We start from the raw sequence: 26454 nt of genomic DNA on the forward strand, positions 1-26454 counted from the left end.
TTTAAGCATTTTGACATGAAATATCTTGTCTGATATAAGCCATAATGTAGCTACACAATGCTCTGAATAGATCGTAATGAGTAACCAACATAAGTTAATAATACAGAACAAACTTCTTCATGGGAAGTGCAAGCTTTGTTTAAACCAAGGTGTGCATGCCATATTTGAAGCTGCATTTGAATGTCACAACTGTGTTTTTACATTCTAAATCATCATCACATAGTTTGACATTTCAATTGTTGTGAATCGTAATAGATTTCATCACTTTGAGTATTTTTGTACCTGAGTCATCATCACACCAACCATTTCCATGCCTAGTCATTTCTTCCATGACCTTTGACACATGCATTTGTAATATCAGTAGACAAAGCACCCAGTTACTTCTCTAAACACTCGCTATTAAAATTTTAAGGGAAAGAAATGGCAATTATTAACAAACATTGAGCACTGATTGGCCTCTACACTTTTTAGCCTATGACTGTCATGGTCTTTGTGAAATGTTTTTAAAAAGTAATCTTGAATTTCTGTCTTGGTCTTTTCTTTTTAGGTTTTTATTCTACTTACCAGGCATTTTTAAGTCAAGAATCAAACACAACCCTCATGGCATCAGCCAAGAAAGAAAACAGCACTGATGATAACATTTCAAATACAATAAAGCAAAAAAAAATCTTGGAAATATCATTTGATAAAATACATGGATTTTTGGCACATGAAAATATTACCTGGAGTACAGTTTTTAATTAAGCATGCTCTTAATAATCCATTCACTCAATACTCCAATCTGTATGTTCTCAGTGAATTCTCTTCCTTTTTCTACTGACTTTTGGTTTTACACCTCTACAAAATTTATCTGTAGTAGAATGACTTCTGTTAGAAACAACAGTTGGTGCAGAATGTGTCACCATAGAAGATATTTTCTTTAAACGAACACGAGAAACAGATTTCTTATTTAGATGGTTCCCAACATTACCACCGTATGATTCCTTAAGCACTTCCATATTGTCTGATACAATCTCAGATTTCTTCTTTAGTTGCACTCTCCCAGTTGACATGTTTGATCCATTTCCCTTGTATTCCTTCTTCTTAATTTTCTGCTTTCTTGTACAAGATAAACAGTACCATTTTCCTTCTGGTATTTCATCTAGAGGAGGGTTCAAACAGTAAATATGATAACCTTCATCACAATTATCACAGAGGACTATGAAATCATCGTTCTCATCAACAAAGCAGATTCTACAAAGGCAAGAAGGGCAGTACCATCCAGGTGGAGGAATGGCATCCAGCTTTGGTGTCAAACAGCTCAAGTGATAAAATTTGGAAACACATTCAATGTTACTGCATTCCATAAGATAATCACCATCCTTTTCTCCAACAGAACATAATCTGCAAATTCGCCCGTGTATTGATTCCTCATGACATGGTTGGAGTTCCTCACCAGTAGCCTGTTCAGTCATCTCTGTTTTGTTATTACGCAAATTTAACTGCTCCATACTCAACTCTACATCTTCCCCTTGAAGGTTTACTACATCCCCTTTACTCACACCTTGAGGTACAGCTTGTTGATTGGGATGAAAATTTTGAATCTTGCTGAGGCGTTCGCAGACAACACAGTGATAGACAACAGTGTCATTACCTTCCTTGATAGGCATGGTTTCCTCTCTATCATGAAATATGTCAACTTCGGGTGATTCCTTTCCAGCCGCAAAACAAGACGAACAGTACCAGCTCTCACAGGGAATCTCATCTAATGGGGGTGAGAGGCAATATATATGATATGGTGCCTCACAGGCATCACATATCAGCATAGAGTTGGTATTAATCTCGATGCCACAAACCTTGCAGAGACTCCCATCGGTGCCTGATGAAGGATGGTCAGGCTTTTCACATGGTGGACATTGACTATTAAAATTCTCAACTTCTTTTATAGCGCTTGAAATTTCTCCACTCGGAGACAAATTAAAACCATTGGCTATGCCATTCAATTCCACTTTCCCATCTTCAGAAACCTTCACTCTCTCTTTATCTCCCTATTGTATAATATCACAAGTTAACAATGTCTCAGACAACAGATAGGAATTGAAGTAAATGAGCTGGTTTCTTTTATCAGAGAGAAAATAAACAATTCACAATGTTATTAACATAGTTCAAAGTTTTGCCCATACCAGAATCTTAGAGGTCGTGATAGACTCATTTCTGATGTCGCCCACCCCACATTTGTGTCTCCTCTGGTTATACATTTCCTCGGCTTCATCTCCTTGGTCTAATAAGATTCCATCAGGGGTTAGCCTATCCATGTCATCAAGCTTACAACTCCGGACAGCTCCCGGTTGAAGCACAGCAGCCACCTACAGAAATCAATTTTAAACTGATATACAACATAGCTGGAAGACAATTTCTAGGCATATAGCTTTATCCTTTCATTCAAATAAATCTAATGTAGAAAACAGTTTGGAGAACAAATACACCTTACCACCTAATTCTTACCAATCAATTCAGAAAGAAATCAGCATGTAACATCACTTGATGATACACATATGCATAGAAATTGTACAATTGTAAAGCTTCACACTGAAAAATAAAACAAAGCCTAATAGCACCAAAAAGAAAATCTCCTTGATCAGGCTGTACCTCTTTTTCATAAAAACTTTGAGAAAGCTGTGAGAGTGCATCTGTCAGAAGAACCATCTCCTTACCAATCTTGTGGACATTTTTCCAAAGCTGCAAATTTTATGATAAATGGATGTTACAGAAGCAAATGAAGGTGCCACAAAAAATATGTTTTAAGAGAATCCAGCTCAGATAAGAGAATCCAAGATTTTTTGAGTGCATTGAAGGAAACAGTTGATTAAGCTAACATATGTACAGAAAACATGAACTGCATAGATATTTGATAGGATGGCCCCAAAACAAGTTGATGTTTATATCAAAATCCATTGGATGTTTTCACCAATACAGTTGACCTCCATCCACCTCAATGTGTTTATATGGACTCAAGTGCCTCGGGTCCACCACCTATCATGGAGCAAAGGACAAGGTAACACTGGCAGGTTACTCGGACAATAGTGCCCATCTCCCAAAATAGGCACAGGAAACAAATATATGAAAATATTCATGGGTCTCTGATCAATTAACAGCGTAAATGCTGAAGAAAACTTTTATATATCAAATGAAGCATAAGTAATAGAGCAGACACATTGAAAGGCAGAAATAAGCTAAAAAACAATGATGCATCAAGAGCCAGAACCATCGTAGTCTTGAAATCTTATGTTAAATACAACAAACAAAAGATGTGTGTGTTACAGTAGTACATTCCAAAATCATTCTCCTCGACAATCCCTTAATAAATGGGCATCACTAGTGTTCCTGCTCTTCAAGCATGTCAAACAATACTGATGGAACCCCAAACAGCCTACATTTCTGCACCCCCATCCCCATCAATTCATGCAACATTCTTTAGATCCATGTCCCCTTAAGTTGTAGTCATTTCAGATAATTGGTCAAAAGATTTACGTTCATCAAAAAATTTAGTCAACTCTCTGGGTAGATAACTGGAAAATGAGAAAAAGAGATGTCCCTAATTCAGATATCTATAACCTATGGCTTGTCAGTCAGCGGTGATTTGATTTAATGTTTAGGCCTGAATTTGTGATTAAAATGTATTTTGAGGATCTGAGAATGTCACTCTGCACCCTTGATTGATCCTGTTCTTGAGGAATGTAAACAATTAAAGGTTTGCTATAATTGGAATTACTGGTGAAGATAATTACTGTTCTATGCTGCTGCTTGAAAAGCAATCTGGAAACTTTCTGTCATTCTCTGTGCAAATAAATCTGAAAATTTGAAGTGAGATACTTCATTCTTTTACTATTTAGTAATGAAAATATAGATTAAAGGTTTTTCCAAATTGGAAAAAGTGAGCCAGAAACTTGCTCAGAAGTCTCAGAACATTACAAAAATACCTCTGCAAATATGAGATGTTTCCTTTAGTCGACTTGCCAGGTAGGATATCCAGGACCAATGAGATGGACACGTGCTTGGAAGTGATTTTTATGATTTGACGTTTGAAGCTTTCAGATCAGGCTGTCTTCAATCTAAAAAATAGTATCATGTTATCTACAAAAATTAGCTTCTGTCTTTTTCAGAGAAAAGACTGCTCTTGATAGAAAAGGAGGATGCTATAAGAGAACCAGTGCTTTTCAGGTGAGGTACTAGTAATCTGCAATAAAGGTTGATGATGTGCATCTAAGCCCTACAAGTGCAGCGTCATGCATCCTATTCGAATGGTATGGCCTATTCTAAACTCATCTTCCATGAGCTTCTCCAATTGCAGAAGAGCATTCTAAACTTTGTAAAAGAAAAGAGATATATTTGACACAACCTACCCTTATGAAAAGGGAACTTGAAAGCCTTCTTCAGCCATCCAATCATCCATTAGATGTACTCTCCTGTGCCTTTTCATAGATCACCTTGAACTCAACTCATATATTAACGTCTATGCAGATTTTCCATCCTACCTAATTCCTATGTTGCATATAAATTTCTCATACAAATCCAAAGTGGGATCCCTATTAGAAAACATTAACACAGCACAGTATAGTGGTTCTCACATTATTTATTTTACACAAATGACACTATCGCCATCTTACATTTTCAGAAGTCCATAAAATAGAAGGAAGGCCCGCTTTACCTTTAAGGGTGAATGTGATAACATAACCTTAGAGAGCTGACAATTATATATCCTATGTTCCAACATTAATCACAAGTAATCAATAAAAAATTTAATGTCTAGCCTAGCTAGATATAGCATAACTCCGAATATTATGTACCTATCCTATGTACCAACATTAACTCCAAATATTATGAGCTAATATGCGTAGCATGTAAAATTTACCAATTTACAAAGGGTATGGGAACTTTAAGCCATACCCTGCAAGACTTGGGTTATCGACCCTTGAACTAATACAAATCAGAGCCTTTACAAATAAATAAATTTAGACAATAAGATTTATAAAAGATTGCCAACTAGAATTAATATAAATTATTATTGTATATCCAGATTGCGAATCTACGGGAGGCTGACCAAAGTTCAAATAATCATTCAATACAACCAGTCAACCTACGAAGATAGAAATTCATTAAGAGTTGACTAAGATCAAGAGAACAGTGCTACAATGAGGCTGACCAAGATCTAATTAAAACACATTAGGGCAGTGCTCAGTTTTGAAAGGGTGCAACTCTTGCAAAGGGCAATGAGTGTTTATGAAGAGATGTGACCCCCTCCACATTAAAACATAAATAGTTAGGCAATTCATTTGATGGAGATATTATTAAAGTGGAGATTGTATGATCAAAAACAAGCGTATCAGAAAATAAGAGATCAGATCTGAATTAAGAGCAGAAGCAAATATCCAATAGTGTCAAATACATTAAAGATGATTTCTGTGAATAAAGTTAAATTGTAGGATGTCTTTATGCCATAGTAATATATGCAAAATTTATTGAATTTTGTGAGAAATTTTAAAGATTCTCTTGATTATGTATGTGTGATAGTGAATTTCTTTAAATAATTCATTTTGAATTTAGAGAGATGGATTGCAAATAGGAAGGACAGCTAGCCTTCCAAGTTCACGAGTGGTGAAGCAAGACAGGCATGCATGCTCTTACCAAGTTTGTCACCCCAAGATGGAATGGAAGACCAGCCGTCCATTCTCTTGGGCTTGATTGAGGACAGCCAGCCTCCAAGGTGAACTAAAGGATGGAAGGGTAATCCACCTTCCATGCTCTCACAGTACAAGGGCTACCAACCTTGGGAACACAGTTTGCAGACATTCCAACTATAGATGGTTATTACGTAAAATAAAGTACTTAACTACTTGTTGGGAAACATTATGTACCAAGACTCGCTAGGGTTGATTCTGCCAACAAATCCGAACCTATATGTAAGGATCATCGGGAATGGGAAGGGATATGGTAATTACTAATTCTAGATATCATTGGTATTGGTAATGTAAACTCTTTTGACACAATCAATAAAGATATATTTTTCCATTTATGTGTATTATTTCCTTTAGTGGTATGAATGTTGTAAGAACATTGGTAATTAGACTTGATATATAAGTTTGTACTTCGCACGAGATTCTGCCATTTCTGGCAAAAACATTTTTGGCGCTGCTATTTAAGTACAAACCCAATGTTTCAGAAGTCAAGGGGAAGATGGAAGCATTAGGGGCCACCCCTTTGACTAGCAAACAGTGATAACCAATAGCAACGTCGAGGATGAAGTGATGAGGGAGGGTCAACTGACACAAGATCTCCTCACACACGTGGAATGTTGCGGTAGACGAGTATGTCCAGTGGGAGGTGGAGCAAATGGCTCTACCCACTAGTATGCTACGAGCCAAACTCACGGTGAACAAAGTTGTGTATGATCTCCTCAAGTGTCTTCCACGACTGCTCGCACGGAGGCTGGTAGAAGTGGAGGAACAAAGCGAAGCTCTCCAAAGGGAATAAAGAAGGCAACAAGTACTACAACGATTTTACCGAAGCACCCACAAAGAGGAAGAATCTAGGGACACAAGTAACCGTAGAATAAACCTTCGATGGACAAACCAAGAGACACAAGGAACCCCAGAAGGAATGCCCAGTTCAACAATTGATGCCCCTCCTTCCCAATAAAGATACGAGATGCCAGAAGGAAACATATTCGGAAGGTAGCAAAGAGGAGGCAAGACGTTCCTTGTTGATACACCAACTAGAGGAAAGACAAAGAAGATTGAGAAATCTTACCCAACACCACCAACGAAACTATACCACCCAACAAATATCAACAAGGAAGAAGCAGAAGTGCCATTGGGGAGGAACCAACAATTGGCACCACAAGGCACAGCAAGGATAGAAATAGTTTTGGAAGCGAATCAAGAGAGACAAAGCACTGTTGCAACTCTCATAGCACAAACAGAGAGAGAAGCTTAGAAGGAGAAGTAGAATAAGAGGATTAGTTATCTTTGACAAGATAACCATAGGGCACACAAAGTCAGAGACCCCAAGAAGGTGCGAATACTAGCACCACCAAAAATCATCAGAAGGCAATAAAGGAAGAGTCTTGCAACCCAATAATAACATCGAAGGTGGGCCTGGAAGACGAGGAAGAAGAAACCCCCAAGGAGTAAACTATCAGAATACGAGAGGAAGGATGTGAGTACACCAAACAAACAGAAATTGACAAAATTTATACGAGACCCGACGCGACATTGTAAAACATGTATAACTATTTGAGATGCCACAAAGCAAGAAGATAAGAACTATTGGCTAAAAGCCTTTCCAGTCACGCTACGAGGCATAGCAATTGATTGGTATACTGATCTTCCCACCACACAAAAATAACATGGATAGTTTTAAAGAAAGTTTTTTAGGCAAAATTTAAACTGCTAAGAGATGATGAGGAAGTAGTGGCAAGAATACAATACATGTCGAGGGAAGAACGAGAGTGTCTGACGAAGTTGAAAGAACTAATAGAGAAGCTAAAGAAAAAGTCGACAAATGAATTAACGAAAAGGTGGTTTATAGGACTAAACCACTCCATTCAAAGGAAGATAAAAGTGGTACCTCCATACACATATAAGGATGCATGCGATCGAGCCATGGACATCGAGAATGAAGATAAAACCACAAGGAATAAAAAGAAACTAAGTGATGGCAGCAGTGACGAAGAAAGTGAAGGGGAATCACGAACAATTCAAGCACTCTATAAAGACATGATGTGGATGATGAAGGAGATGAAAGGATAACAGGAATTAAAAAAGGTGGAGAGTTGTGTATTGAGTGTCGAAATGAAGGGCATACAAAGATAATTGTCCAGAAAATTCATTTTGCGACATCTGTCAGGTTGTTAGACACTCTCTCAGAAAGTGTACATGCAACTTAAAGGTAAGAAGTGCAAGTACTTCTAAAAGCAAGAACAAGCCACCCCACCTACCAAGGAATATGAACTTCAATGCCTCTTTGGGAGGCTATCGAAATAATAGACGAGGCAACAACAACAATAACTACACGCCACGGAGCCACATCGAGTACGATGCAAAGGGCTGCTCAATGATACAATGCAGAAGATGTAACAAGTGGGGACACTTTGCGCATGAATGCCAAAATCAGCAAAGTGGCAGAAACAAGTTATGCCAATGGTGTCGACCAGGGAATCACGAAAATGTTGATTGTCCCAAGGGGAAGGCAATAAACATGTTGGAAGTAACAAAGCCTGAAGAAGAATTAATGGTTGTAACAAGAATGCAAGCAAAGAAGGCTTTGTACCCAGACCCTAGAACCGAAAGAAGAAAGATTGAAGGAGGCACGGATGGTATTGGAGGAAGAACAAAAATGTGAGGAGACAAGAAGTACTCTATCACGTTTGAAATCTAAAAGCAATGTACTAAAATAGATATTGCAAGCTACCATTCGAGTAGGGGCAGCTGACTTTCTCAATACAATACCTCAACTAAGATTAGCAATTTTAGGGACAGAAGAAAATGACCCTAGCTATGGAGGAAACAAGCCACGGGAGAAAGAGGACAATCAAAAGGCCCTACTAAAGGTACAACCAACATCGAAAACGACGCTATTTATGGTGGAAAGAGGGAGGACCATCACCATAATGGAAATAGAAATTATGGGACACAAACTTACAAATACCATTGTGGATGACAGATAGGGAGTCAACGTACTCCCTAAGGATACATGGCATCCTAGGAAAACCCATACTATGGCCACCCACATTCCACTTGGTAGGAGCAGAACAACACGGCATAAAACCACTCAGCACACTCATGAGCCAAAAAAAGATTGTGGGGACACAACAATTTGTTTTGAACTTTGTGGTTATTTCTATGGAGAAGAAATAGTGCGATGCCTTACCTCGCAAGAAATCGTTAATGTTAGCCAAAGCCAACCATAACTGGAAAAAGAATACCTTGTCAATTGAAAGCGCACGAAAATAGCATACTATTGACTTGTGGAACCAAACAATGAGCCAAGAATTGGCATCTGATTCAAAATCGAAAGGAGATGGATATGCAAGGAATGGAGAGTTGGAGTTCGATGAGGAAGGCATCCTAAGTGTTACATCCCAATTTTTTACCTAATTTAAAATATAGTCGTTGAGGTTCACATGAAGTCAGTTGACGGTTAATTTGGTTATAATCCTATGAAATGGAAAGATGGTTAGTCGTTATAATTTCAAAATGAAAATAACAAGCTAGTTGATCATTTGTCACGAATTCATAGAATGGAGAAGATGGTAAACCGTTATGATTAATTATGATTAAATAATTTATTATGATAATATAATTTAACTGCAGAGAACTTCCTTGCAGGAAACACGTCGAAGGGGTGGAAGCATTGTCAAAAAAGAATTAGGCACAGGAGCATCACCATCACTGGCCAGATGGGTTGATAACCTAGCGACTTGAAATAGGATACATTTGTAGGACCCGCATGAGCTATTTAAATAAATAAATTGAGAAACATAAAATAATTGAGTTAAAATATATTACATACCTTTAGAGATTGTTTATTAATTTTTATCTTATCATTATAATAAACACTTACATACGAACACATAAATATAAAAATGAAATGGCATCAATAAATTATAATAATATAATTTAATGATGTCACCTCATTAATAGACTTATGTGAACGTATATAAGAACGTATTATAATAATAAAATAAAGTCTACAACTCTTCAACTCCTCCTTAATTATTTTTCCTCTTTATTTCAAATCGAATTAATGTTTGAAAATCGAATGGACATCTTGAGAAACCGATGGGAGCCAGAAAGTCACAGTTAGTTCCTTAAGAGAAGCCGTGATAAAGAGTTGGGTCATATCAGACTCAGCTTACATCTTTTTCTATTACGATTCTACATATGTTCTGTTTGCTTAAGCCGAGTTATATACTGTTCTTTCTTATTTCCGCCATTACTTGCAACTCCCGAACCAAATCCATAATCAAGTCGAGCAAGACACGACTCCCAACCTTGCAATTATTCTACAATCATTTTCGTATGTGGGCTTGCAACAAGCCAAGTTTCAAGATATTCCAAATATTACCTATATCCACCGCACTCTGCAAATGCCATATCCAGCTTGATTTGAAATTGTGTCTCAAACTAAGTCGTGCAAGAGTTTCCGGCTGGAAGATGTGTGGGTATCAAATACAAGCCAAGGCCATCAATAACCAAGTTATGAAATGCTTCCAATGTTTTATTTATTTATTTTCCATAATGTAAGACAGTGCAACCGGCTAGGCATGGTAAATCATTATTTGGACAGAGATTATCATTTGTAGCACTGTTGTTGGCCACCTTCAATTTCTTAGAGCCTTTCATATTCGTTTTTCTATATGTATATTTTCATTCATTATATCTCAAACCTTCAATAAAGAAGTCAATGGTAACTTAGGGATCTCAAATAAAACAAGAGCCATTACAAACAATATGAATATCAACAGCAATAGATATTATGTTTCTAAACCATGACACACGTAATATAAGATAAGTATGGATTATTATGCCATTGGATATTAGAATCAATTCTGGAATCTTTAAAGAACATTATCATATAACCATAGATACTGAAATGTTGGATGCATATAATCTTTTTGTATAATTGACAAAACTGATTGTTCTGAGAATTCCGAACACTTGGGACTCACCCGGCTGTGTAGCCAAGGAATAGGGTGAAGAGGTGAGAGAAAGGAATCTGCAATAACATGAAACAGTATTAGTTATGACATATCAATGTTTATCATTTTTAATAAGTATTATTTAATAGCTCATGCATGATCCTGTTAATGTAACTCCTGCTATCGAGTCTAGTGGTGTGGTTAGATACCAGGATGCTCAGTAGATGACAAATGATCCAAGTCCAATTCCGAGTAGGGAGGGCCTTTCTCGTTGGAGATTGTGTGGGGAACAAGTTTAAGTCCAAGGTTGGGTTGTAAAGCCCCTAACAATGTTTCACCTCTCCCCAAGTTGTCGAACGTACTACAAAAAAGATCAGTTGTACATTAAATTGTTTGTCAGAAACAGGTAATATCACTTTTATGATGTATATGCAAGAAGGTAAGATTAATTGAGTTAATTCATTGTTACAATTATTTTACACCAGGATGCAAGAGATAGATTTATGAATTTTTTTTCATTTATATGAATATCGAATATGAGCATATTTTCTAATCTTGAGTTGTTGCCACAGTTAAGTAATTGGAAGGAAAGGAATGATATCTGAAGCCCTAATTGATTCAGTGGTAACTGGAACCCTAAATGATACAGTGGTATTGGAAGCCCTAATTGAATCAATGATATCAAAAGCCCTAAATGATCCAATGGTAATCAGTGTCCTAATTGATATAGTGGTTTGTGATTCCCTCATTTTATATAGTGGTTTTAAATAGTAATCGTCATTTGATTTTGATATAGCAATATTGGATGGTAGTCGTTATATGATTTTGTTATAGTGGTATTTGTGGACTAATCTGGGTGATTTTAGAAGCCTTCTTACAATGATTTATCGGTTCAAATTCCTTGGTATATGGATTTAAATTTCTATAGTAAATTCTTTGTTAAGTTCTAGTTAAGAAAATTTTGTCTAACTGATTCTAATGGTAAATCTCATTCACATGAAAATAACTGATATAACTATCTTCCTATGAAATTGAAGTAATAGCTGTATTTCTTTGAGTATGTTAATTGTTAATGAAGACCTGGGAAAACTAGTTGTTACACTGAGACTTAGTAGTTGTTCGAAGGATGAGACAAGCTCTCTCAAAGGACTGTTTCAGTGGCAGTTGGAGGAGTACGAAGTGTTCCAACCGAGCTGCAACATGCTTGAAGTTGTCAAAATGGAGGAAAATGAGGATACGTACCCCGAGGAACACAAGGAATACAAGGGACCGCAAGGATAGATGACACACCTACTCATCAATATTGGGAACAAGAAAAGGTAAAATACAAGGAGCCAAATATGATGGAATTTAACTTGGGTGATCAAGAGGAACCAAAACTAATAGTAGGAGATGATTGGGACCCAGTCCTTAAGGGAGTTACACTCAAAATACTCCTAGAATACAATGATGTGTTTGCGTGGACATACAAGGGTCTAAAAGGGGTTCCACCAAAACTATGCGTACATAAGATTTCACTGATGCCCAATGTCAGACCCATACGGAAAGGCCATACCGCATGAACAAAAACTACGCAGCCAAAGTCCAAGAGGAGATTGCGAAAATGTTGGAGGCAAGAATTATTTTCAAAGTTCAAGCTAGCAAATGGGCGTCTCCAATTGTCATTTCACTAAAGAAGGAAACAAACCAAAATAGAATCTGTGTAGATTTTTGATGCTTAAACGCAGTAACAATCAAGGAACCCTTCCCAATATCAATTACAAACAGTATATTGGAGACAACTAGACATAAGATGTACTCGTTCATGGACGGGTTCTCAGGCTACAACCAAATCAATATAGCAGAGGAAGATAAACTGAAAACCACCTTTATAGTAGAGGATGAAGTCTACGCATATAACAGGATGCTAGTTGGATTGTGCAACGCTCCTGCCACATTCAAGAGGATCATACTACGCATATTCGACAAGATGGCATTAGCAATTTCAAGGCATTTTTAGATGATTGGCAGATGTTCAGCAAAAAGGAGACCCACGTTCCAATCTTGCAAGAATGCATGGAGCGATGTTCGAGAGCATGATGGGCACTAAATGAAAAAAATGTTGATTCATGGCGCATAAAGGAAAATTGTTGGAACTCATTGTATACAAGGAAGGGTTAAAACCCAACCCAAATAAAATTAGAGGGATCATGGAAATGGAAGAACCAAAAGATGTGACAAGAGTGAAGTCGAGGGCATCATTTCCCCTAGACATGGAAACTAGCGAGAGGAGGATGCTAGCCTTGAAGAGAAAAACATTCCAGCTCATCCAAGGACTTCTCTATAAAATAGCACTCAACAAGGTGCTTCATAGATGTGTAATGGAGGATGAGATCCCTAGCGTGTTGCGGGAGTCTCACGAAGGATTGGCAGGAGGACATATGGGACCAAATGCTACAGCCAGGAAGGTACTCTTGGGAGGGTTGTGGTGGCCAACACTTAATACAGACGCAATACTGTGGGTGGGCGTTGTGACACATGGTAAAGAACAAGGAAATCACTAAAAAGAGATTGCATGCCTTTATTTCCCTCACAACCTCAAGTACTATTTGAAAGGTGGGGACTCGATTTTGTAGGACCCCTAAGGGTGAGTACGGCTAGGCATTGTCGATATGTTGTGGTAGCTACGAAATACATCAAGAAGTGGGCAGAGGCAAGGGCGCTCCCAGATAACACATCTTTTGAGCATGGCCAGATTCTTGTATGAGTAGATTGTCACCAGATTTGGGATACCAATCTCTATCACAAGCGACAAAGGTGTGCATTTTGTATATCAGGTGGTGCGAAATATGACCAAGGAATTCCACATATTTCATAACCTATCCAACCTGACACGAGTGAATGGACAAGCCAAATCCAACAATAAAATTTTACTATCCATCCTATATAAGACTTGTGGGTTGGAGGATGGTGACTAGGAAGAAAGGCTACCCGCAGTACTTTGGGCCTACTGAACATCATACAAGGCAACTACAAGACAAAAACCATATAAAAGAAGAGCGAATGAACTATGGCAAGTGATCCCCAACCCAACAAAGGCACCAATAGTCGAAGAGGTCATCTAGTACTAGAAGTATGCTGGGAGGTGATGGTAGCTACAAAGGTGTTGGACCGGCTCCTCTCGTGGGAAAACAAATGCTACCAAACATACCCAAGCTCTTGCGTATTACAATAGACTTCCAAAGTAAGGGTCAAGCATAAAGAAGAGAGGGAGGAATCGAAGGCATGCACATGAGAAAGAATTTCCAAAGAAATCAAGAAAGGGAATACAAGTTGAAACAACAAGACATAAAAAGGTATAATACATGAGCAAGAAGATAGAATTCTTTTTAAAAAGAGTAATAAAGGGAAAAACAAGAAAAATAAGGAAGAGAAAAATCCGAAGGCAACCTCATGATAAAAGGGAAACATAAGTTCGAGAAAGGAAAAGCAAAACATAAGTTTGGGAACGGAGTTGTATGGCAAATAGGAGGAATTAGGAAAAGCTTGCACACGGAGAAAGCACGGGCCGCAGGAGGAAGGAGACATCCGCAAGGAAGTTAGGTGCGTATGAATCCATATGGTAAGGATAACCAATCCAGCCATATACATACGCTCAAGCACAACCAGACTAGTCGTCAAGAGGAAGGTGTTCTTTGTACACCCAAGCAACTATATGGGCACAATGCGAATTTTATCACATAGGCAACAAGGACTGGAGTCCATAAAAATAAGACCGTACAGCTTGTGGCCCCACAAAAGACACATACAAAAAAAGCAGACTTATACGAGCCCCTTCATAGCCACACTCAATATATTTAAAAATTGGTACAAAGGAATATTAAAGAAACTATATAACATAGTGAAGGAAAGTTTTAAAAACCCTTAGAAGTATTCTTTTGAGGAAAGCTATAAAAACATAGGAGGAAGAAAGAAGACAGTATCAAAAGAGAAAATGGTTACTGCTAGTAAGTGCAAGAAGAGCAAAGGGAAGACAAAACAGATCTCAGTTGCAAGCATTATATTTGAACAAGTTGCAAGAACATAATGTAGGAATTGGTAGCAAGGGACGGATGACCAGCATCCATTGAAGGCTGCCCTGAGAAAAGAAAAAGTAGAAAAAATTGTGCATAGCCCATTTTTTATTTAAAAGAATTTGAACCAGTATTTAGGACCTTGATACACAGATATGACAAAAAGAGCCACAAGTCCACCATTAAATATGTGCAGCACGATGTAGTAGTTTCATTTACACCCAAGGATTTCACCAAGGTATTTGGAGTGCCAAATAGATGGCATCAAGCGACAAAACCCCCCAAAATGACTATGGAAGAAAAGAGAGGGGAATTGGTATGCAAGGAGAACCTGACAAAGCAACAATGGGATGGTATTTGGAGCAGCAGCAGAGAAATTAAGAAGACCCTCATTGTTAATGCAGAGTGGAGGTGCATTGTGGACTTAATAAAGAAAAAATTAACAGGAGGAAGCCTAACCTCAGACATTGCCATTTCTATGCTACCACAGGTAAATGGGCTACACTGTGTTACAGTTTATAACTGAGCACAATTACTTTTAGATAGAATAAATGAATTTCTTCTGCTAAAGTACCAGATTTTTTACATGCCACACCAAAATATAGCTTTGTTTCTGAATGCATTGTGCACGCAAGTGGCACTTGAACACTAGAGAAAATTTGTTTCAACGAATAGAGTAGAGCCGTATAAGCCTACCATGTTCTATTGATTGCACTTAGATGACATGGCAGGAGGAAGAGTAGAGCCACACAAGTAAAAGGCAGAAGAAGAAGGCAGCAAAACAAACCCATTAACACACAGGATATACAAAAAGGAGAGGGCAGCGCTGAAGAGGAAGAAGAAACATCATCTAAAGAGTAGGAGGAATTTAGTTGAGATGAAGAGGAAGAGTGTCGTACTTCCAAAACAACTAAGGAAGATACTTCGGAAGATATAGAAATGGTGCAGGTAATAAAGGGGCCACTACCTGAGAGTGGAACCCAAAGTCCACCCAAGACGGCAAGTAGTACGCACACTAAGTCCAGCACAACAAGTACAGAGCAAAATCAACTATGCACCAGGAACGCCATCCATACGGGGAATGAAGCCACTTGTATGGACCAAATCCGTATGCGTATGGCCAAATTAAAGAGGCATGATAGTCGTACGAGCGAAGGAAGTGCAGACCATACAAGGGAAGGAGGTATAGGTCGTATGGGTGGAGGTGGTATAGGCCGCACACAAGAGGAAGGCACAAGTGATATGCACCCAAGAGACAACGGCGCGTATGGGCTAGGAAGGCTGCACGGACATGGAAAAGGCAACCAGTATTGAAGGGAAATCCACACCAAAAGAAACGAGCAAGGAGCAGGCAGTGGACCAGCCTTTTCAAATTGGGGAGCCACACGAATTAACTATACCTTTTCAGATTTCATCTATGGCTCATCTTGTTCTAGTGGGTAAAATACCAAATGCTAAGGTGCTAGATTTAAGGGCCACGAAAGGGGCAAGCCATACAGTAAGGATTAGCACCCCTCGGAGAATTAAAACGGCACAACCTATTACATTGTTGGTGACACCTACAAGAGGAATGCACAAAACAACGACAACACCTTCTCGAGCACCCTCTCTTCTTGGTCCCCTAACTCAAGAGTTGACAAGACCACAGGAACACCACGACATTGGCACAATGGACAAGAAGGCAGATAACTTACTTGCCAAATTTCAACTCGGCATGGAGCACATATTGCCCCCTTCCCCAACTTTGATAAGGGATCTTGTACCACCAATGATAGAGGAACCATGGTCAGGCCTTCAAGAAGATAGAGAAGATCTACAGCCAAAGCCCGCAGGCATGGAGGGGGAAGTCAGCACATGGCAAGAGAAGGAATACCAATACACTTTGAGGAATAGACAAAACGATTCTTGAAGGCACTAGAGGTTATGACTAGAGCTACACATGAGTCGACAAGACCATAGGAACACCACGACTTGGCACAATGTACAAGGAGGCAAATAACTTACTTGCCAAATTTCAACTTGGTGTGGAGCACATACTGCCCCCTTCCCCAACTTTGATAGGGGATCTTGTACCACCGATGATAGAAGATAGAGAAGATCTATAGCCACAGCCCGTAGGCATGGAGTGGGAAAGTCGGCACATAGTAGGAGAAGGAATACCAATAAGCTTTGAGGAATAGACACAACGATTCCTAAAGGTGCTAGAGGTTATGACTGGAGCTACACATGAGATCAGAAGGAAAGCCACGGCAGCAGACATGACCACGGTAATTTTTGAAGCCAAATCACTTTTGCACTTTATGAAAGACAACTGTCATGAGGAGTTTAAGAGGTTGTTCATGGATTAGGGATGGCCTATTGAAGAGGTAGAGGGACAATCTCAGCAGTGGTAGGCATCACAAGTTGTACATGCACATGGCCCTCCCTTAATTGTTTTGTCTAAGATAGATGAAGTTTTTCGATCCACCTTCATGGAGCTCCAAAAAGAAAATTTGGAAGTAGCAAAGACAGAAGGTGATTGGATTATTATAGGGGAGCAAGTGGAGAAATTGGAATCTAAGCTCGCACATGAGACAACTACAATTGCAAAATAATTGGCAGTGGTAGAAAAGGATAGAATGGATGCACTGTGGCTTATATAAGGCACACACAGTGAAAAATGGCGGCAGAACGGAACGTGAGGCTTCTAAGATAGTAATTGGCACGGTGCAAGCCTCCACCACTCCAGGGACATCATCTCACCCTTCTTCATAAGTGTATTGTTGATTCAGTCGTCTAAAAGGTGACTGATTTTTTTTTATTTTTTTTTTGGGGGGGGAGGAGATAATTTAGATGGTAATTATGTAAAATAGAGTACTTAACTAGTTGTTAGGAAACGTTATGTACCAAGAGTCGCAACAGTTGGTTTTGGCAACCAATCCAAGCGCCTCGGCAAATTGCTTGCAGTGGTATACGTAGTAATGAAGTGAGTTCAGTACTGATTCCATCATTGCGCACTTGCCTCTATATATAAGTATCATAGGGAATGGGAAGGAATATGGTAATTATGGATATCAATGGTATTGTTAATGTAAACTCTTTTGGTACAATCAATAAAGATATATTTGGCCATCTATGTTCCCCCAAGTTTCCGGTATGGGGACGGCGGGACGAGATTCTGGGACGGCAAATTTTTTTGATGATTTTGGGGACGGGGGGGGGGACGGCTATATATATATAGGGAAATTTTAAAATATATATTGAAATTTGCAAATATACATGTCATTCATATGAGCATGTCATTTAAACATTATAGAACCATAACATACAACATTTGAATGCCATCTAGGAAATAATATCTGATTTTAGTACCCAATTGTCAAAATGCATATCAATATCAGTGAACACTGAACAATGAACATTAACAATTGTCAATATCATAATGTCATAATGATAAACATGATAAATCTGAAAATCAAAATCAAAATATGCCCAAAGCTATAGGCCCAAAGTGTAGAGGGCTGCCATAAAGTAATAAGTATCAATGTATCATAATCATGTTTGTGTTCAACATTTTAAAAAAACATAGAAAAATGAAGCAGCCTGCTGCTCCTATTCTGCCTCTACTGCCTTTTAGGGCATTTGGAGGGGTGGGGACACCCTAGCCGACCAAGTTGGAGGCTTTAAAATTATTTTTTATGTTAAACTTATTTATTTTATGCAAACAAAAAAGGGGGAACGCCAACCGTACCGTCCCCCTTTTTTCCCTCAAGCGTCCCCAAGTTTCCGAGACGTCCCTTGCATTTTTTCACTTTTTGGGGACAGCTGGGGGACGTCCCATACCCAACCCCCCATCCCCGAAACGCCGGGTTTTAGGCTAGGTATGCGTCCCCGGGGAACATAGGTATTATTTCCTTTAGTGGTATGAATGTTGTAAGAACATTGGTAATTAGACTTGATATATAAGTTCATACTTGGTATGAGATTATGTCATATGTGGCAGAAACACCAAAGAATTCCTAATGAGATCATTAAAGCAATCCATATTGGAAAGGCTATGGCCTTAATTAGAATTTTAATGAATAATGTTTACATGATATCATGATGCATTTTGATGATTAGTCAAAAAAGACGTTATCTTGGCTTATGTTTTAATGTCAATTTTTAGTGACTAAGGCTGCATACAAGACCTAAACCAAGAATTATCTTGAAAATGAGCAATTTAAAGTGACTAATATTGTGTACAGGACCTAAACAAAGAATTTCTTTGAAAGGGGCATTTCAATTAGGAAATTTATGTTCTACGATGTATTAATTTTCTTAATTTTATTTGGAATTTGTGATTTTAAGGCAAAAATTTTATATATTGCAAAAGGGGACATTGCAACATATGTAACATACTATAGAGATCTGTATCATAGTAGCTTCTTCATCCTTTTTTGCCGAACAACATAGTCACAAGGAAACTTCTTTCCAACCGAGGTACTATGCATTCTTATTTTAATATATTGGGCAAACAATGGTGCTGTTGAATTTATCATGAAAGAAAATGTCTATCCAGTTTTCCACCAGGAACTTAATGATGTTGAAAGAACTATAATAATCAGATTACATTGAGCTCGATAGATTAACAACATAGGTTAATCAAAAAACAGCCAGTCAAAAAACATGGGGAACTAAATGAGGCTACAAGCTAAAACCAAACTAAAAGCACACCAATAGAAGAGTCCAGCTAACAAGGGACAATGAAGCCAAAGCAAGAAAACTGTCCACATCGGGCATTACAGATAACATTATAAAGAATATCCACACCCAAATATGATAGAGCTAATGAAAGCCATAACTGAAACTGATGGTACCCTAACCTGAGTCACGTGACAGCTTATCATTGATTGATTGTTTTTTTGTGATACTGCTATCAGGATTTAACTGTGTAGAATTTGAGTCAAACTCTTTGACCCATATTTCATGAGTAGTGATTCAACACGAATCCATCTCTCATGAGAATAAATGGAACACTTAGCACTCATTGGATCTAGGTGATGCTCACAGAGGTGAAGGACCGGGACTTCCCAGGAGGTCACCCGTCCTAGGTGATACTCAATGAGCACTAAGTGTTCCATTTATTCTCATGAGAGATGGATTCATATTGAATCACTACTCATGAAATATGGGTCAAGGAATTTGACTCAAAAACTACACAGTTAAATCCTGATAGCAATATCACAATTGAACATGTCATCTCCTTGAGACATGCATCTAGGTGGCCTTTCTATATGTACTTGATCCATTTAACAGGTATCTGTTTGATTGGATTTTTTTAATTATTGATTTCCTCTATTCGAGAATAGCTTGTGTATTGCATTACTCATTTTGTGCTTTAACTACTGTAACTTTCTTCATGTACCTAGTGCAGGTTCTTGTAACTAGATTCCCTCCAAATCTTACATCATCCATTTGAACGAGCAATACTCATGGGAGAATGCCAGGACATACAATCTGCTGAGGTTTTGCTACAAATAAACATTGAAAAGTACTTTTTCAATAAACAGATACTGTATCCAGCTGCCTTAATGCTTTTAGATACAATGTACATACTTCTGCAGCAGTTACAAATATCTACTGCACATTAAGGTGCATGATTTTGTCATGTTGTGTTAGCATCCAGATTGTCTCCAGTCATAATTGCAGCTCCTAAGGTTTCAGAAACAGTTTCCAATGATCATTTATTATATTGTCCATGATATTAGTAACATGCAAATGAAATCTATTTCAGACATCGAGCTGAACCCAAAAGTAAGGTACATTAGTTAAAGGACAATAATGAAGATTACAATTTTTTCTTCAAATTGTCAACATCTACTACAAATGAAATATGAATTGCATATGCATTCTTTCATCATTAACGACTGAACACATACCTGTTGCATATCTGATGCAAAAAGTTTTGGTCTCTCGCCATAAGCTCCAGAACTCATCCTTGAATCAATGTGCCGAAAATCAAACATATCCTGCACCCTTGAGTCGGTGACACTCCCACAAACCAAATTACATAATAGCATGAATTTTTCTGATGATATAATCTTAAAGAACACATCACAGCAACGTTCAGTAACCACATCTGACGAAGAAACAGCTTCTTGTGCACCCATCTTTCTTCCAGAGTCATTATTAAAGGTATCCCTCTCCATCTTCCTGATCCCTGGGACAATCCCATTTTCCTCACGAAATTCCTCTCTTTCTGCGTACCTATAATCAGGCTTTTCATCTCGATACAATGGTAGTACCGATGAAACAGCCTCCTATAATCAATTTTTAAACATCAAAAAAAGGATATTTTAAAATAAATGTTATAATGTTCATGAAATTGAGGAAAGGAGTTTATATTACCTTCATGGGCAGAAGTCCATCACTGTTAGAAGCATCCCTTGAAATGCTTTGCTGAATAAGCTTTTTTGCACATTCTGATGGGCCAGAAGCAAGAGCCTTGGAAATGGAACACCTAATCCCACTGGAAGTCACCCATGATGAATTTAGTATCTCCTCCAAGACTTTGGTCCAATGCGTATGTTTACTATTCCCCATATCTGTACTGCTAAATGTTCGTAAATTCATCATGCTTTCATCTTTTATTCTGCAGTCAGATGTTCCACTCCGTGGCTGCAAATTTTTTTCTTTAAAATTTGGCATGGACTTTATGTGTTTGTCTTCTGTCTCTAAGTGAGATGATTCACTCAGGAGCACTTCTTGCGTTTCACTAAAATTTTGCAGCAACTCTGTGCCTCTGTCTTCAATTTCAAGGTTAACTGGTTCATGCAAAGATTTTTCTTTAATTTCATTTGAACCCTGCACATAAAAGAACAAAAAACATAGTGGTTATATGAATCGAATCAATACATGGTTGGAAACAATTGCAGTATCTAACAAGATTACAGCCTGACATAGTGTTCTAATTAATACAATAAATGGTTCACTGGCAATACTTTTGTATGTCTTTGCGAGAAAACCAATATATAGATGCACACTGAATCTTATTTACTTGCATCACAAGTATTACTCAATTGGATTTCTAAATAGTTCAATGACTTGAGGAAAAGAGAGGTTTTTTTTTTCAACTGAATGGTTTCAATAGTTCCAAAAACTTTCAAAGAAAACAAGACTAGATTGGCAAGGATCTAGAAACTACACCTAGAGTGTTCTGCTCCCTATCAAAACATTCAAATTCACCATTACACTAAAAAAGACCAAAATATATGGAAAAAAGAAACGGTGTGCCTAATAAGGTACCGGTTTGATGAATAAAGACGTAAATCCCAAATGTTGACATATGTGGGTTTAGTCATCCCCACACTGTAAGATTAATGAAATATGCCAATAATGGGGACACATGCACCAATGTTGAACATGATTCATGATTAGAATTTACTGGTAAATATGATGGCTGGGTATGGCAGCAGAGAAGCAAGATGATTGGTGAATGCAAAAGTGGTGACTTATCTTAAGTAAATGTGTGTTTTGGTGAAGGTGGAATTAATCCCTGTACTTTTATAATGTGGATTTGATCTCTGACTGCCAGCTTTTTGAGGTGGAATAACTGTAAGAAGACTAGTGAGAGCAATGGCCTCAACATCTAGGTATGGCAGTGAGAAAGGCAACAAAAAAAGGGAAAATAGAATGAGAAAGAAGGTAGAGATGGACACTTCAGACATTTTAGGTGATGGGCAGTTGGACATACCTAAGGTTTGAAGATATTTGCAGACTATTTCTAAAGAGTTGGTTCTCCAGAGCTGAGAATTTGGACGCTTAACACATGAGGGTCAGCAAAAGAGATCAATGTAGACAATGTGTGGCAATCAGGAAGGCCAGGTTAAGGTGGTGTTTGCTACATCCCTTCCTTGTGGACTTTTCAAATAGCTGTTTCATCTGTTTCACTGGAAGTGATGTTAATATTGACATATATTTATTTTGAAAATTATTAAATAGTGATGCATCTGAAGGAATAATGGAATATATGGATGGATAATGCTCTATACCAATGAACATGGATAAATGTTGGTAAACCTAGATAATTTATTCTAGCAAGAGATGTTTAGTATATTATCAGAATGAAATGTATGTTTTGGCTAACTACCTCACACTTCAGCGGATGAAGAACAAAACCTTGAAGGAGAGAAGAGTATCATCAGGTGGAAAGGGTCAAAATTGTGATACACATCAGAAACTGTAGATAAGTATCTTGGTCATCCGGTCACCTCACCATAGGGTTAGCTTTGGTGGTTGTAATCTATTCTCAGTTTGGGAATAGAAGGCCCTTTCCTTGTTCATTGATTAATTAAAATGAATTAATCTTCTTCAATAAGAATGTCATAGTTATATTATAAATGGAAGGAACTACTACTCTCTCTCTCTCTCTCTCTCTCTAAGTGCTTATCATATCATTTATTAACAATCTGTATTATTATTTTCCCATTCCATGAGTCCTGTAATGTCCCCTTTTAGAGATGATATGGTTAGAGTGATTGTTAGAGGGTCCCAGTTGGTAATGTGGGAGGTTTATTCCCATTCTGGAGGTCAGAAGTATTCAAGATTGCTCCTCGTTTGGCTTATTTATAGTAAGTGGCTATTTCAAAAATAGTCAAGATTACTATTTATAGAAGGGCACCTCAGCAGGCTATGATTGCAATGCACAATTGGTTTGATCAGCTAATGAGGGATTTACTATTTAGAGTATAATAGTAAGTAAGTGGTTGATAGAGGGACCCTTGATATTTATAGTAAGGCAGTTGGGTGCACAATGGACACAGACGGAATTTAGAAATAATGATAATTTACAGAGTTATTTAATTATTAATAAAGTGATTACTTTATTGATAAAGTGCAATAACATAAGGTATTAAGAATCACTTATGTGCAATGGACCTATGACACTCAATTAAGTAATTTTTTAAGTGTATTATTTAGTTATAACCTGGAGGCTAAATACTAAAATATTTTCATGAGCACATAATTAATATTATTTTAAACAATGTTAAATGATTTAAAAGTCTCCATAAGGGATCAACCAGCTTTGAGAAGTTTATAAAATGGTTCGAAAAGCAAGTGGAACTGATTACTGATCAATTTTTTCAACACTTGGATTTGTGCTTTAGCATTTCAGAGGTGAGACCTAGGGTTTTCCTGCGAATTGATCTTGGAGAACGCAGCTTCTCTTTGATTCAATCTTTCTGAGGGTGTGAAAAATCATCTGAGATTTGCTAATTGGTGGCTTTATTTCAGAAATCATATTGTGCTTGATTGGGGCTGTTTTATCAACATTTTCAGAGTTTATTTAGAGGAAATCAGAAGTTATTGAAGATGGGCATTATTAAATTTCTACATTTCTGGTTGTGCCTTCTTCATTGCATGTGGAAATCATTAGTGTGCAGATTGGAAGTGATAATTTACAAAAGAATCAAGGGTTTGATAATTTAATTGCTTCCATATATTGGAAGGGCTTTGATGATATTATTTCTGCTGTATGGCTGCTTCAACCTTTATACTTCATTCTGGCAACCATGAATGGCAGAGGGTTTCAAGGCAAATCTTACCTGTAAGTTCATCAATTGTAACTCCTCGATTTTCTGGGTGTTGTTGATGTAGACAATAGGAGATATTTATGGACTGGGTTGTCAATATATTGTGAAAATATTGTGTATCTAGGGCTTAAGCTGATATAAACATCTGGATTCCTCAGCTGTATATTCTCTATGTGATGTCCAGTTTTTGAGTTGAAATTATTACTGCAATATCTTCTATTTTGCAGCATTAGATTACTGTATCAAACATTGCAAATATATCAAAAAAAACATAAGACCCTAAACAAAGACAAGCAAAAATTTAAAAAGTAAATATATAATCAGAGGTGGGATATTACAAGTAGACTTATATCATATTATTCTCTTCCAGGTGGCAGAAGGTAACTCGGTAACAAGGAGTTGCCCTAATTGTGTGTGAGGGATTCAAGAACTGAGCTTCCTTCTTCGGATGACATTCTAAAGGCTGTCGACTCTCAATCTTTGGATATGATACTTTTCCTTAGACTCGTATGTTCTGCACACATACGGAAATCATTTCTTCTATCGACACTCAATATTGGTGTACATTCTTCAGCTAAGATATTATGCTGTTGCATTATCTCTTCATCTCACTGAGCAAGGCTGGATTAAGGGATTTGATCCCTGTTATGTTGCATCCTGTTGTCTATTACAGGTAAGCAGAATCCTTCCATATTAATTCTAAGTGGTGTTAGTTAAAATCTGAGCAGCTGATTTACAATGGTCAAAATGTTATGCATAGCATTTCTTGAATGTAATAAAGGAATGAGAAAGATCAGGATCATTGACATGCATTAGCAATATCTTAATGACCTATGCCTCCTATATAAGGAGGAGATTATTGGAGTCCTTGCTGCATACCAATTTCTCTCAGTCTGCATACAAGAAACGGAATCAAAGACTTGCATATTGAACTCAATCTGCATTAGCAGACACTCTATCTTTCAAATAGGAGAATGAAAACCCATGTCAAGCATTAACTAGAATGAATCTGCATTTCAGATATGAAACCATATATGAATTCTGCAATTCTGATACGAATCCGTATCTCATATATGAATCTGTAGTTCTATTATGAATCCATGTGGCTACAACTCTGTTATGAACCTGTATATCATTATGTATCTGCAATTCTATTATGAACCTGTATGTCATTTATGAAGCTGCATATCAGATGTGTATTTAAGATTTATATATCAAATATGAATTTGCATATCAACTATGAATCTGTATAACAGATATGAATTTGCAATCTAGATATAAATCTGCAAAACGTTCAAAATCATTGTATAGAAATGCATGGTGGTCATAACACCTTAGCCTTCTATTCTTGAGCACAATCTAAACTTGTTCAAGGAGTTGCCTCAACTGTGGAGTAATACTTGGCCATTACCTAATCTGCATCGATAAACTTGATGGTTTAATAACACTGAAAATCTCATAAATGACAGATGATCTTTTGGTTGGGCAAAACCAGATTAATATATGAATACGACAGCATGTCATCAATAAGAATGTTATATCGTCTTACTTGAATTAATCGATCAATCCTTGATCAAATGAGTTATAAAACAAGAAAATGAGAACATAACAGCATTCAGGAAGTGTTCCAGTTCTTATCCTAGGAAGGAAAACAAAATCAATGAAATAAAATCAATGACATTAAAAATGAATTAGAACAGCTAGGAACTGTTGCGAAGGGACTCCCCTTAGTTGATTTTTTACCATTAAGAACCATATATGCAAAACGGTTGCCAACAAGTCACCATTCCTTAAGGTCATTAGAGCATTATTGCCTGAAATAGACAGTAAGTCTCAGATGGGCTGGAGACCCAAAACAGTCTAACGGACTTATTATATGAGTAAGGTGGTGAAACTAACAGCACAAAGTACAACACTTGCATTTGTAAACCTTAGCCAAGGTGTCACTATGCAATAACATGCAACCATCAGTCGCATGAATAGAAAGTACACATCTAGTCAAGAAGGTTATTCTCATAGGCATGTAGTCTAGAGGGTGTCACTTAATTATCAATAAGGGAAGCTTGCCAAAGCTATATCCCAAGACAAGTTTATCGTCCAGAAAAAAAGGACAGGCTATCTTGTAATATTGTTAATTGACTTGCAAAAACCAACATTTGCACGATACCAT

General features: G+C 37.6%; 1 protein-coding gene across 3 annotated transcripts in view; it reads right to left on the reverse strand.

Moving 5' to 3' along the window:
- Positions 1-647: 647 nt before the first annotated feature.
- The window catches only part of LOC149532165 (uncharacterized), a 47272-nt gene continuing 21465 nt past the window's right edge, over positions 648-26454 (reverse strand). For all 3 annotated transcript variants that reach the window (XM_089808831.1, XM_089808832.1, XM_089808830.1), the window contains 5 exons: positions 21100-21555; positions 20631-21011; positions 2629-2718; positions 2163-2345; positions 648-2027 (listed from right to left, as the gene is read on the reverse strand). In XM_089808831.1, coding sequence (XP_089664957.1) covers positions 792-2027; positions 2163-2345; positions 2629-2718; positions 20631-21011; positions 21100-21555 — 2346 coding nt within the window. In that variant the 3' untranslated portion in view covers positions 648-791. The remainder of the gene's footprint in view (positions 2028-2162; positions 2346-2628; positions 2719-20630; positions 21012-21099; positions 21556-26454) is intronic.

This window comes from Cupressus sempervirens, chromosome 11 (assembly GCF_028749045.1).
Source record: "Cupressus sempervirens isolate cs-2001-9-10 chromosome 11, ASM2874904v1, whole genome shotgun sequence".
NCBI lineage: Eukaryota > Viridiplantae > Streptophyta > Pinopsida > Cupressales > Cupressaceae > Cupressus > Cupressus sempervirens.